Source organism: Schistocerca serialis, chromosome 8 (assembly GCF_023864345.2).
Source record: "Schistocerca serialis cubense isolate TAMUIC-IGC-003099 chromosome 8, iqSchSeri2.2, whole genome shotgun sequence".
NCBI classification, from domain to species: Eukaryota; Metazoa; Arthropoda; class Insecta; order Orthoptera; family Acrididae; genus Schistocerca; species Schistocerca serialis.
This window is the reverse complement of record NC_064645.1, coordinates 307,452,000-307,467,578: the sequence shown is the minus strand read 5'-3', so window position 1 is coordinate 307,467,578 and position 15,579 is coordinate 307,452,000. Positions and strand designations below refer to the sequence as shown.

At 38.6% G+C, this 15,579-nt stretch overlaps 1 protein-coding gene across 3 annotated transcripts in view; it reads left to right on the top strand.

Annotated features, from left to right (window-relative positions):
- LOC126416324 (vacuolar protein sorting-associated protein 35) overlaps positions 1 to 15,579 on the top strand; it is a 98,515-nt gene that overhangs the window by 20,304 nt on the left and 62,632 nt on the right. For all 3 annotated transcript variants that reach the window (XM_050083989.1, XM_050083990.1, XM_050083988.1), the window contains 2 exons: positions 4,080 to 4,163; positions 13,337 to 13,549. In XM_050083989.1, the coding sequence (XP_049939946.1) occupies positions 4,080 to 4,163; positions 13,337 to 13,549 (297 nt within the window). The remainder of the gene's footprint in view (positions 1 to 4,079; positions 4,164 to 13,336; positions 13,550 to 15,579) is intronic.

Below are 15,579 nucleotides of genomic sequence, written 5' to 3'. Positions count from 1 at the left end.
GACACCCCCAACATGTGCTTTGGTAATTAGGTAACTGCTGCCTAAGTTTGGCAGGTGTTTTGAGCAGGTCCGGACAGGTTTAGAACCAAGGGGGTAACGATCTTTGTTGTGTTCAAAATATTGTGCAAAATACTGATCTATGACTGATTTTCACTTTTTCCACTATCGCTTTAATGCAATAAGCCAATCTTGAAGTACCAGGATCATCATTGTGATGATTCAGATTTAATTGACCATAATGGAAGCATCTGCATCACATAACCACTGTGTCATATGGTGAAGCATGATTTCTGTGCACTTCAGCCAACTCAGCGTGGACTTTCATATGCAAAAAATGAATTATTGATTTATATATTGATGTGCTGTATCATTTCGTTTTTGCCCCTCTAATGACGCCTGTGGTGTGGTGATTTTAATGTGTACCAAGGCTACAGACATGTACCTGTTAACAAACAAAAAATTAATAAAACAACTTTCATTTCTTAAGATAGTGGTTAAAAGTTTGCCTACCCTTCGTAATGTTTGCAAGGATTTGATATTGTGTGCAAGATTGTTATGTCTCTAGTTTTGTGATATTTCAGGTAAGTGAATATTGCCTTTGCCTGAGCTTCTTCAGAGTGCAGTTATTGGTTTGTGTTTGTACATTTCAGCACACATTTCGTTACTTGGAGAACCTGTGAATTCTATAATGTGTGCCAGCATTTCTTTGCTGAAAATTGGTGTTTTTTCCCCTGTGATTATCCGTACAGTTTGTTTATTCCTATAAAGGATTGCTGTGAGTAGTTACAGTGAAACTGTTGGTATGTTTACACAGCTTAGTTTCTCTTACTTATTTAGTGCAAAACTACTATAAAATATTACCTCAAGTGAGTAACGGGAAAATTAGGCTCTCGTGCATTGTGGGGTACAGCACAAACTTTTAGCTAGTGGTTTCATCAGAATGACTGTAACAGGTTGGCTAATGAGCGCCTTGTGGAGACATCTCCAATAGTTGAAACATATTTAATAGTCATCACTGGTTTAGAAGCAAGAATACAGACTCTGTGCCTTTCAGGCATAAAGGAAGGTGATACAGTTGGATGCTGTGGGGAAAGTTTGGAAAGGAGTGCAAATGCAAATGTGAAAAGGTCCATTCGCAAGAGAATACATGGCGATACCTCTATGTGGAACATTAACAGTTTGTTTAGCAAGTTGCGAGAGTCCATTGGAGAAGAGCCTCCAAGAATTGAAACAGTAAGAATGCAGCAGATTTTAACATTATTAGGGAACATTATTCAAATCCAGATTTATTCCAGGAAACAAGTGGTGTGGAACAGGGCAGAGCATTGTTGCCTCTCCTCTTCATTGTGTTCTTAGATGATATAATGAATAAGGTTTCAGGAAAAAAAAACTGGAGAAAACAAGACTAAAGCAGTGTTTTGTGGATGATTTGATCTGAGAAAACTAGTGGTGGTGGTGGTGGTGGTTGTTGTTGTTGTTGTTGTTGTTGTTGTTGTTGTTGTTAAGTTTCAGGAACAGTTGGATACTTGGGAAGATACTGAGAGACAGTATGGAATGAAATTTAATATAAACAAAGTTAAGATCCTGATTACAGTGCGAAAGAAAGATAAACCAACTAGCAAAATAAGGATTGGAGATAAACAAACATGTGATACAGGTCAATGGAAGAAATGAGAGAGAAATCAGTGAACATGGCAGACAGGCAGAAGCATTTCTGCAAAGTTTCAGGAGTCTGGTTTGGAACAAAAACATCCCACTAAAAAAGAAAGGAAGTAATACATAAAAGTTGCTACGACCCAACACTTGACCTACGCATCTGAAAAATGATTAGTGAAGAGAGAGATCTAAGCAGATTGCAGGAATATGAAATGAGATTCCTTGGAAGTTGGAAAGGAGTAACAAGAAGAGAGAGGATGAGGAATGAAAGGGTAAGAGAAACCGTGAAAGAGGAACCTCTGCAGAGCAGGATAGAAACACCAAGGCCAAGATGGTATGGGCACTTATAGAGAATGGAAAACGAGAGGATTCCGAAGAAGATATATGAAATGGAGATGAAGCAAATGGCCAAGAGGAGGACAAAGGTTATAGATGACTGAAAGGTTTGGAGACTCTCATCAGTAATGTTCACTTAGTGCACTTATTCAGGCAGCATGTTCAGTCCCAAATTGACACAGCTGTAATGCAAGTTAGTATGGGGAATACAATGTTCTGAAGACTGTTGACAAACTGTATATTTTGTTGGTCACTGTTAGCTTAACCCCACACCAGCTTGTACTAAATTTCCTGTATACTTAAATACAAAGGGAATGGGTTGGTAGATTAAGCTGAAAGTTACATTGTAATGAATGAATCAGTTCATGATGAATTCTAAAAGGATTAGACTTCATCCTAGATAAAGTTACTTGATAGATATCCCTGCTTGAAGGAGATTCTCTTAATAGCAGAAACTAGTTCAATAAATAGGGAATGTACAATGGAAGACCAAATGAGCTTACGTCAAAATGTGAGGGGGAAAGGGTGGGGGTTGGGAGAGGAGGATAGTAGTTCAGTTACTTCTACACTGAAGCACCAAAGAAACTGGTATAGGCATGCATATTCAAATGCAGAGATATGTAAACAGGAAGACCACGGCACAGCAATCGGCAACACCTTTATAACACAAGTGTCTGGCGCAAATGTTAGATCGGTTACCGCTGCTACAGTGGCAGGTTATCAAGATTTAAGTAAGTTGGCATACCAATATAAAAAGTTAAGCAATGATTGCAGCAGAGGTGGTATAGGATGTGACACCCTCCATCCAACAGTTTCTGGCCTCCCTGTCCTCTGTCCTGTCACCTCCCACAATTTGCTGCCTCCCCTCACCCTCATTGAGTGCAGCTCACTGCCAGTGCACCCATGCTCTGCCAGGCAGCTCCGATTCCTCTCCTTTCACCTGTTCCCTGCTATCCCTCCCACTTCTCTGCCCACTCCAGATTATCACTCCTATTTTATGCATATCAGATGCATTCTGGCCGAGGCGGCTGGAGATAGTGGTCATGTTTGTAAGAGATGTGCTTGCTTGTGTGTGTGTGTGTGTGTGTGTGTGTGTGTGTGTTTGTGTGTGTGTGTGTGTGTGTGTGTGTGTTTCTTTTCTGAAGAAGGCTTTGGGCCGATAGTTTATTTGTAACAGTTTTATCATTGTGCCTGTCTGCAACTCAGCATATCATCTTTATGGCGAGTAGCAGTCTGTCTTTTCATAATATTGTTGATATTCCAATGTAACCTAGACATCAAGCTTCACTGCAAATCAGTCATATATATGTTTTTTTTTCCTCCCCCTAATCAACAAAGAAATTCAAAAATCTGTAACCAACCTTAAAATTTATAATAACCAGATCAGTAAAAATTATTCTGGCACGCTCCATATCAAAAACAAATGTAATAAATTTGCACCTTCTGCTGAAAGAAATAATTAGATTCAGCAATTCTCATTGGTTATTGTATCCAATCATTCAATTGACGACGACCAACATTAACAAATAACCAACATCAGCATGTGACATGAGAGCTGCAAACACTAAGCACACAGTAGTCAAAATCCCTGTAGTTAACACGACAGTATCATAAGAGTGGAAAGCATTTTATCCATTCCACAATATCAAAAGCCTTCTGCAAATATACAAATACTTGTTTTTAATTATCAACTATTATTAATTGTCATGCTAAAATTAACTAGATTGTCCCTAGTTCTAAAAGCAAAGGCGGCGGCGGGGATGGTGGTGGTGGTGGAACCTAGCCTAACCTAACCTAACCTAACCTAACCTAACCTAACGGTGGTGGTGGTGGTGGTGGTGGTGGTGGTGGTGGTGGTAATAGCATTAGCAGTAAACATAATTTTTCTTCTTCTTTGTGCAAAATACCCTGTACATATCACTCTGCAGTAAAATACTACATTTGTATAAATTCTTGACTTCACTCTTCCTTTTTAAATGAATGTATCATTGTTACGTTTATTACTCATACCTTTTTAAACTTAGATCACTGTATATAAATAACACTTACATGTAGAAATGCTTGATATTTGTGTTTTCCTGTTTCAGCTTGTGCTACCAGGAATTCTCGAGCAAGTTGTTAGTTGTAGGGATGCTATTGCTCAGGAATACCTGATGGAATGCATCATACAGGTAAGAATGAACACTTAAATCTACAGGACCAGATGGGAAAGTTAATTTTGGTAATTGTGAAGATCTCTACTGTTCGTAATAGTATATTAATGCTTCTGATAAAAATTTAATAACCAATTGTAACTTTCGACATGTTAATATAATAGGGGGAAACATTCCACGTGGGAAAAATATATCTAAAAACAAAGATGATGTGACTTACCAAAGGAAAGTGCTGGCAGGTTGATAGACACACAAACGTACACACAAAATTCAATCTTTCGCAACCAACGGTTGCTTCATCAGGAAAGAGGGAAGGAGAGGGAAATACGAAAGGATGTGGGTTTTAAGGGAGAGGGTAAGGAGTCATTCCAATCCCAGGAGCGGAAAGACTTACCTTAGGGGGAAAAAAGAACAGGCATACACTCACGCACACACGCGCGCGCACAAACACACATATCCATCCACACATACACAGACACAAGCAGACATTTGTAAAGGCAAAGAGTTTCGGCCTGAACTCTTTGCCTTTACAAATGTCTGGTTGTGTCTGTGTATGTGCGGTTGGATATGGGTGTGTGTGTGCGCGAGTGTATACCTGTCCTTTTTTCCCCCTAAGGTAAGTCTTTCCGCTCCTGGGATTGGAATGACTCCTTCCCTCTCCCTTAAAACCCACATCCTTTCGTCTTTCCCTCTCCTTCCCTCTTTCCTGATGAAGCAACCGTTGGTTGTGAAAGCTTGAATTTTGTGTGTATGTTTGTGTTTGTTTGTTTGTGTTTGTTTGTGTGTCTATCAACCTGCCAGTGCTTTCGTTTGGTAAGTCATATCATCTTTGTTTTTAGATATATTTTGACATGTTAAAGTGTATGTCAGTGCAGTCACCAATTTATTATGCTTTGGGTAACAATAATAGTTTTTTTTAGAGCTTTACTATGGAACATAACACTTCTGTGTAAGTTACCATTGCTGTGGTGAATCCAATAGCTGTAACTAAGCTTTAAAATCTCTGCCATATAGGGCTCCCACAATAGCTCCTTGGTGATCATCCTGTGACATTAAAATCTTTAGTTGTAAATAATCTACATCTACATCTACATCCATACTCCGCAAGCCACCTGACGGTGTGTGGCGGAGGGTACCTTGAGTACCTCTATCGGTTCTCCCTTCTATTCCAGTCTCGTATTGTTCGTGGAAAGAAGGATTGTCGGTATGCCTCTGTGTGGGCTCTAATCTCTCTGATTTTATCCTCATGGTCTCTTCGCGAGATATACGTAGGAGGGAACAATATACTGCTCGACTCTTCGGTGAAGGTATGTTCTCAAAACTTTGACAAAAGCCCGTACCGAGATACTGAGCGTCTCTCCTGCAGAGTCTTCCACTGGAGTTTATCTATCATCTCCGTAACGCTTTCGCGATTACTAAATGATCCTGTAACGAAGCGCACTGCTCTCCGTTGGATCTTCTCTATATCTTCTATCAACCCTATCTGGTACGGATCCCACACTGCTGAGCAGTATTCAAGCAGTGGGCGAACAAGCGTACTGTAACCTACTTCCTTTGTTTTCGGATTGCATTTCCTTAGGATTCTTCCAATGAATCTCAGTCTGGCATCTGCTTTACCGACGATCAACATTATATGATCATTCCATTTTAAATCACTCCTAATGCGTACTCCCAGATAATTTATGGTATTAACTGTTCCAGTTGCTGACCTGCTATTTTGTAGCTAAATGATAAAGGATCTATCTTTCTGTGTATTCGCAGCACATTACACTTGTCTACATTGAGATTCAATTGCCATTCCCTGCACCATGCGTCAATTCGCTGCAGATCCTCCTGCATTTCAGTACAATTTTCCATTGTTACAACCTCTCGATACACTACAGCATCATCCGCAAAAAGCCTCAGTGAACTTCCGATGTCATCCACAAGGTCATTTACGTATATTGTGAATAGCAACGGTCCTATGACACTCCCCTGCGGCACACCTGAAATCACTCTTATTTCGGAAGATTTCTCTCCATTGAGAATGACATGCTGCATCCTGTTATCTAGGAACTCCTCAATCCAATCACACAATTGGTCTGATAGTCCATATGCTCTTACTTTGTTCATTAAACGACTGTGGGGAACTGTATCGAACGCCTTGTGGAAGTCAAGAAACACGGCATCCACCTGTGAACCCGTGTCTATGGCCCTCTGAGTCTCGTGGACGAATAGTGCGAGCTGGGTTTCACATGACCGTCTTTTTCGAAACCCATGCTGATTCCTACAGAGTAGATTTCTTGTCTCCAGAAAAGTCATTATACTCGAACACAATACGTGTTCCAAAATTCTACAACTGATCGACGTTAGAGATATAGGTCTATAGTTCTGCACATCTGCTCGACGTCCCTTATTGAAAATGGGGATGACCTGTGCCCTTTTCTAATCCTTTGGAACGCTACGCTCTTCTAGAGACCTACGGTACACCGCTGCAAGAAGGGGGGCAAGTTCCTTCGCGTACTCTGTGTAAAATTGAACTGGTATCCCATCAGGTCCAGAGGCCTTTCCTCTTTTGAGCGATTTTAATTGTTTCTCTATCCCTCTGTCGTCTATTTCGATATCTACCATTTTGTCATCTGTGCGACAATCTAGAGAAGGAACTACAGTGCAATCTTCCTCTGTGAAACAACTTTGGAAAAAGACATTTAGTATTTCGGCCTTTAGTCTGTCATCCTCTGTTTCAGTACCATTTTGGTCACAGAGTGTCTGGACGTTTTGTTTTGACCCACCTACCGCTTTGACATAAGACCAAAATTTCTTACGATTTTCTGCCAAGTCAGTACATAGAACTTTACTTTCGAATTCATCGAACGCCTCTCGCATAGCCCTCCTCACACTACATTTCGCTTCGCGTAATTTTTGTTTGTCTGCAAGGCTTTGGCTGTGTTTATGTTTGCTGTGAAGTTCCCTTTGCTTCCGCAGCAGTTTTCTAACTCGGTTGTTGTACCACGGTGGCTCTTTTCCATCTCTTACGATCTTGCTTGGCACATACTCATCTAACGCATTATGTACGACTGTTTTGAACTTTGTCCACTGATCCTCAACGCTATCTGTACTTGAGACAAAACTTTTGTGTTGAGACAACAGGTACTCTGAAATCTGCTTTTTGTCACTTTTTCTTAACAGAAAAATCTTCCTACCCTTTTTAATATTCCTATTTACGGCTGAAATCATCGATGCCGTAACCACTTTATGATTGCTGATTCCCTGTTCTGCATTAACTTTTTCAAATAGTTCGGGTCTGTTTGTCACCAGAAGGTCTAATATGTTATCGCCACGAGTCGGTTCTCTGTTTAACTGCTCAAGGTAGTTTTCAGATAAAGCACTTAAAAAAATTTCACTGGATTCTTTGTCCCTGCCACCCGTTATGAACGTCTGAGTCTCCCAGTCTATATCCGGCAAATTAAAATCTCCACCCAGAACTATAACATGGTGGGGAAATATTTTCCAAATTATCCTTCAGGTGCTCAGCCACAACAGCTGCTGAGCCAGGGGGCCTATAGAGACATCCAATTACCATGTCTGAGCCTGCTTTAACCGTGACCTTCACCCAAATCATTTCACATTTCGGATCTCCGTCAATTTCCTTCGATACTATTGCACTTCTTATCGCTATATACACGCCTTCCCCTTCACTGTCCAGCCTGTCTCTGCGGTATACATTCCAATCTGAGTTTAGGATTTCATTACTGTTTACGTCTGGTTTCAGCCAACTTTCTGTCCCTAGTACTATATGGGCGTTGTGACCGTTTATTAATGAGAGCAGTTCTGGGACCTTTCTGTAAACGCTCCTGCAGTTTACTATTAGCACATTAATATTGTTATTCCCTGTTGCATTTTGCCTACTCCTACCTTGCCGCGTCTCAGGAGGCGTCTTGTCGGGCCTAGGGAGGGAAGTATCTAACCTAAAAAAAAAACCATGTGCATTCCACACGTACTCCGCTACCCTTGTAGCTGCTTCCGGTGTGTAGTGCACGCCTGACCTATTCAGGGGGACCCTACATTTCTCCACCCGATAGCAGAGGTCGAGAAATTTGCACCCCAGATCTCCGCAGAATCGCCTGAGCCTCTGGTTTAAGCCTTCCACTCGGCTCCAAACCAGAGGACCGCGATCGGTTCTGGGAAAATAATGCCTTGTATAGAGAGAATTAACTGTGTACAGAAGAGATAATGCAGATGTCCGCTCTGCTTTTGGAACATTAAATCTCCATATGACCTTGACCTTTGAGATTAAATAGCCAGAGGAGAACTGGAGTGTAGATTAAGGTTTTTGTTGGTAGTGATTCATAATTTATTATGAACACTTGTATATATGCAGACACCAAATATTGGAATGCTTTATCTATAATTGTTGACCTCATTTATTAGTGGATGTCTTTCCCCACTGTGGTGCTCGCCCTTTGCCAGTATTATCTTTCTCATGGTGCTAACAAATAGTTTTGCATAAAATACTATATTTAAGACTGAGAATAGTTAGTTGTTTCAGCCACATATCATTTACATATGTTATTCTTAATACAAAGGGAGAGAGACTTAAAAAGTTAATTCGAACATGCTGTGGTCTTCAGTCCAAAGTCTAGTTTGATGCAACTCTCTACATGCTATCTATCCTGTGCAAACCTCTTCACCTTTGCACAACTGCTGTAGACTACCTCTTTTTGAACCTTCATGGTGTATTCAGGCCTTGGTCTCCCTCTACAATATTTAATCTGGACACTTCCCTCCATTACCAAATTGGCTATTTCTTGATCCCTCAAGATGTGTTCCATCAACTTATCCCTTTTTTTTGTCAAGGTGTGCCGCAGATTTCTTTTTTCCCCAATTTGATTCCGTACCATCTCATTTGTTATTCATTCTACCCATTTAATCATCATTCTTCGTATTTCACAAGCTTCTATTCTCTTGTCTGAACTGCATCTTGTCTACATTTCACTTCCATAGAAGGCTGCATTCCAGACAGGTGCTTTCAGACAGGTGCTTTCAGAAAGTGCTTTCTAGCACTTAAATTTGTATCCAGTGTTAACAAATTTCTCTTCTTTAGAAACACTTTTCTTGCCATTGCCAACCTACATTGCACCATATATTGTGTCTACTTCAGGCACCATCAGTTTTTTACTGACCAAATATCAAAACTCATCTACTAGTTTTAGTGTATCATTTCCTAATGTCTCTCAGCTTCATCCGATTTAATTCAGCTATATTCCACTGCCCTTGTTTTGTATGTTTTGGTCTCTTATTGCTCATTTAATTCATTGTCATAACTCAGAACAGTCATTTTTAAGAAAGAGCATTTGAAAGTTTATCAAGGGCTGTCATTTCAAGACATATATATGCAAGTACCAAGTTTGACTATTTGACAATATAAACTATTGCAGTAATAATGAGTATTGAATTTATGAAGTAGCCCACATGCACACTTTTGTCATTGTTGTTACAAAAATTTTGCTTAATGTACAACCCAAATCGAAATGTGGCATTCTTGTCACAAATTAATGTTGGTGATAGTTGTCACCAATGTCCATGTCTCGTTACACAAACAAAATAAAATAAGGGAAAGGCCACGATGAAATGTTACACAGTGAAATAGTACCATCAAGTGCAACAAAACATAAGCATCAGCCGTATACCGTTGTTGTTGTTGTGGTCTTCAGTCCAAAGACTGGTTTGATGCAGCTCTCCATGCTACTCTATCCTGTGCAAGCTTCATCATCTCCCAGTACCTACTGCAACCTACATCCTTCTGAACCTGTTTAGTGTATTCATCTCTTGGTCTCCTCTATGATTTTTACCCTCCACGCTGCCCTCCAATACTAAATTGGGTGATTCCTTGATGCCTCGGAATGTGCCCTACCAACCGATCCCTTCTTCTAGTCAAGTTGTGCCACATATTTTTCTTCTCTCCTGTTGTATTCAATACCTCCTCATTAGTTATGTGATCTACCCATCTTATCTTCAGCATTCTTCTGTAACACCACATTTCAAAAGCTTCTGTTCTCTTCTTGTCCAAACTATTTATCGTCCATGTTTCACTTCCATACATGGCTACACTCCATACAAATACTTTCAGAAATGACCATCATCAGTAATTTGAAGATGATTTCATTGCTTGTTAACATATCACTTTTTTTATGAAGACATCTAAAAGTGTGTGTAAGTCTTTCAGATAAATTTCTTTGCCAATAAATCCTGAAGGCATTCTTTCTTCATAGAAACTAAGTCTTTCTTTTCACAACACAGTTACTGCTTGTAAATATTTGCTGTAGGAATTCTTAAAAAAACACAAAGTGAACAATTTGTGGTAACTCTGATAACTTTCACATCTGTCACTTTCAAATATTTCAGCTTAAGAGAACTGACCACAGAAGCAACGTGTTTCACATCATAAAAAATTCTTGTTACGTAATTTGTACACATAAAAGATTTGCCCTGTTTCTTAGCAGCTCAAATAGCAGCTATAAACCATTCAGTGGTGTGGTATAGATGGTCCAGCTCTCGATTGGCGCTTCACTTGTCTCGGTCAAAGAGCAAGATGAGCCTCCTTCATTCTGCGTGTCAACTTTTATAAGATCTTTGTGGGTTATGGATTTTATTCCAAGAAAAAGAACTGCATAACAATACAGCTTTCTATCATTCACTCCACAATGACTATTGGGCTCATACCGAACACAGCAGTCATATGCATTGTCTTGAGCTCACAAATAAAATGCAGAAACGTCTCCCTTTGGCAACTATGCAGCAGTCTGGATGTCATATACTGCCCCTGTACCACGGAAGTTTTCTTTATCATTTTTCTATTTTGCTGTGGACAAACTATTCTCATCCAAACATCCATCATAGTTCACTTTCAGCAGTTTCTTTCCTTGATAATCAGACTTCTCGTAGGCAATGTGCACGTTACACATAGAGCCTACATAGACACAAAAAGAGACAAATTATAATCTTATATAAAAATATGTGATGAAACACTGCATAACATCAATATGGCTCCATTTTTGCTTCTCAGATTGCAATATAATCTCAGTGAATATCAGCAAGTAACCTACTTCCATCTATAAAATGCCTTGAAGTATTAACTCAGGTGTATTGGCTTTTAATTTTAGGAATAGCTTCAAAATGCTACAGTTTACTTGTGTACATACCTGGATACAGTGTTTTCTGTTTGCCATGTTTTCCTCTGATCCAGCTTAAAAAGTCTCCACAACATTATTATGTTCCTCCAAAACTGTTTGGGACTGACTGACCATTGATATCTTAAGTGTCTAAAGAAAAACACACACACACACACATTTTACAAACACAAACATGTTCACTATTCAGGGAAAAATAAAATGCCATACTAAGTTTTTGTGGAGTTCCGTTGCCTACAAAATGAGTATAGCAAAATCTAGGAACAATATGCTCCATTGAACTGGCAATGAATTGCCTCTGGAGTTCTTTATCACCTAATGATCAGTATGCCAAAGACAGTTGCAGTTTGCACTCATTACTGCACTTTGATGAGTACTGAAGCTTGCAATTTTCTTTACATCCTGCTTTAATGCCCCTCTGGGGTCACACCTTTACTTTGTGCGAGTGTTTTGTATGCCTGTCCAACATTTCTTCCTTTTTTTCAAAAGGCTTCTCTTACAAAGATTTCCAGCCACATCAGTAGCAATGTCAGAACCATCATCACTATTATTTCCACACTCATCTTTGGGAGAATACATTTTGTCACAAAGCAAGTTGTTGCAATCTTCAGAATACAAAAAACTAGAAGATGAAGTTCTGTTGTTTCTCTTAATTTAATATCAGTAAGGGCTAGCTGAATCAGCACTCTATCATGAGATGATGATGTTCTACAGAGATCGAAAAATAAATAATCTTGACCTATCCCAGCACTGGATGCAACCAATTGTAGCAACAATGTCGTAACTAAAAATAATCCAATGACATTTAATAAGACTTCTTTGTCACTAAAGCAGCATAATAGTAGTAAGTATTAAATTTATACCTAAAATTATTTCTGTAATTTGTAGGAATAATGTCAAAAGTTGAAATAGTACAAATAAAATATGTTTCCTGGGGGCAAGAATGTCATATTTTGTATAATATGGGCAGACTTACAGTCCATATTGCACTGTGTCTAAATAATGTGTTATGCATGCAAAATTCTACGACATAACATACTTACCTACCTCATAACAATGGTGTCATGGCTCGAAATAGGTCACTTTTTATTAACCACAGTAGCACATATTCCACACAGTGCCAAGACCAAAAACTCAAGTGGTATGCAAAGAAAGGAAGGGTAAAAACCACACAGCTGTCCTCTGTGGCTACATTCTTGAATTACGGGTTATGACATTCTACCAGTTAAAAGTGCATGGAAGGCCTATTACACTGGTATTTATAGCTCAAAACAGGCTGTTTTTGAATTATGATGTTGTATTTAATGAACATTATATCTTCCTTGTAAGACAGTCTCCATTCCATTCAGCTGCTATTCAGTCCTTTGCTCTCTCTGACAGAATGACAATGTCATTGGGGAAAAGCTTTTATTTCTTCTCCCTTAACCTTAATCAAATTTTTCTATGGTTTCCTTTACTACTTGCTCAACATATGGGTTGAATAACATTGGCCCCCTTCTCAGCCACTGCTTCCATTTCCTGTTCAGCTCTCATAACTGCCGTCTGGTTTCTGTACGAACTGTAAGTAACCTTTTGTTCCCTATATATTACCCCTGGTGCCTTTAAAATTCCAAAGAGTGTACGCCAATCAAAATTCTCAAAACTTTCTCTATGTTTATACTATAGGTTTGCCTTTTTGTAACTTGTCTTCTAGGTGCAGCCATATTACTACAGATAAGTTTAGCTGACAAAGTATTTAAATGTTGTGCATATTTATTTATATATATTTTTTGTGTATACGCATTTATAAGCACATTAACCAATTTATAAATGCGCGCGCACGCGCGCACACACACACACACACACACACACACACACACACACACACACACACACACACACGTACGTACGTACGTTTGACTGACGTCGATACCATAACACTTATACCTTTTTAACATGTTTCCATGTTACCCCGTCACTTGGTATCAAAATCTGAGTCAGCATCCTTGTGCAAGCACTAATTCATCGCTTTGTATTTATTAGGTGTTTCCAGATGAGTTTCACCTTCAAACTCTGCACCCGTTCCTCAAATCTTGTGCAGAACTCCAGCCAGGTGTTAATGTAAAGAATATTATAATATCACTGATTGACAGATTATCAACGTTCTCACAACGTGCGAGTGAAGGAGAGGCTGCATTGCCCAATGATGTGCAGCTATTTGATGTGTTCTCTGATCAGGTTGCAACTATCATACAGGTCAGTATTGTGTATTGAAACATACTTAAATATCACAAAGAGATTATTTTAGTTTGCTGTTTTAAATCATATCTGCAATAAGAAGTAGCCTACAACTGAAAATTTTAGAGGTATTTTGTGTAAATGATAATTTGTCAAAAAGAAAATAGAATTATCTGCTAATTACAGTATATTCCCTTTAGGTCAATGTGTTTCCCTTATCTTGCTATGTACTAGGTGCTAGTGTTAAGCTGCATGGGTGAGCTGGAAATTTCTCAGTCTAGCACAGAGAAGGTGTTGACCTGAATGGAATTTTGTTTCCATTGTGTTGGTACATGTTTTGCAATAACGTAAGTCAAGTCTCAACTTGATCAGCAGAATTGTTCCATTCATACAACTTAATAAAATAGTTGTATTCTGTGTGTTTCGTTTAAAAGGATGAACTAAAATACTGTAATGCATCATCGTAGAATTCTTTGTTTTGGACACTTGATTGCCAATGTAAATTCATTCACAAGCTGTGTAAACAGCCCATTCCTTGTATTTAATCACTTCCAAAATGTACATTTGAATTCAACATGGAATTTTTGCTTAAAAATGATCTGTGTGAAGGATGTCCCTAAACTGTCACAATAAATAAAAACATTGAGAAATGCACAATATGGCATTGGACAGCTGGTGATAAGAGGTGTTTGAAATAGGTGACTCTCTAGGATATCAGGAGCAGCACTGCACATTTTACATGTGTAATAAGTTGTGTGGTAACCTCATACAAAATGAGTCCCAAAATTGTTAAATACACCAAAAAGTTTATGGCCATCATTTCCTGGGGTGCAAAAAGTTTGTTGCATTGATTACCTTGCAAAGAATTAAACATTTAGTGGCAGATACTACAAAAAACGTCTAGACAAATTATATGAATACACACATTTAAAGGGGACTAAGTTACAAAAGAAAGAGGAAAAATTCATATTTTATCAAGACAATAAAATGCACTTCAACAATGGATATACTGACTGTTTGAAATTGGAACATCAACATTATTCACCAGATTTTGCGCCTTCTACTTTCTACCTTTTTCTACATGTAAAGAAATTTATAGATGGACAAATATTGAATTCAGTGGAAAGACTATAGCAGTCAAAGATGCATATTTTGCAGACTTTTCAGAATCACTCCAGGAATAGAATGTACTAACTCGAAAATGGACGAATACCTAAACCTTAAAGAAAGCTACATTATGCACATTCAGGTATGGCAGACTGTCATATGTTCCTCTCTTATGTCTTTGTTGTCCTCTGGAAGCCTGGTCTTCACAAAAGTTCAACCATTTTGACGTATATATCTGGAGGTATGTGATATATGGTGGAAGCTGAAATATATTCATAAAATGGAGGAGGGGAGCAAGTCTGACTTCATTCTGCATCAGAAATTATCCACAAACATGTGAGAAATCACAGTCCTTTTTATTCTTATTTTTTGTTTTGACTTTGAGGTAGTAGTGTGTTTGTTGAACTGCAGTGTTTTTGTAGAACCTTTGTACATATCTTTCTTATTTAGTGTTAGTGGTACATACATTTCACAAAATATTTTTCATGTATTGTCTATTGACCTTTCAAATATAATGAAGCTAATGAGCTGAAAAGTTATTAAAGCAGCTTCCCATTCCATACATGTATGAAGCGTAGGAAGAAAGATTGTTTAAATGTATGTGTCGACATTGTAATGAGTATAACCTTTAGAAGTGTTATAGTTCATAATCAACAGCAAAACCTGGGTTTTTAAAATCATGGGTCAACAAGCAAAACGGTAGATTTTTCCAAACTGGTTTTTATGACTGGGTTCAATGATGGCGCAAATGTGTACACTATGATTTGTACTAATTCTGCTTTTATAGGGTCATTATTTAACTTTTTATGACACAGAAGGCATTACTTCTTGATCCATCACTCTTATATGTAGTATGAAGCAATATATTGGTTGCCTCTTCCAGGAATGTACATTCTTCAGATTTAAGCAGTGATAAACAGTGTGTTACACAATGTCTCTCT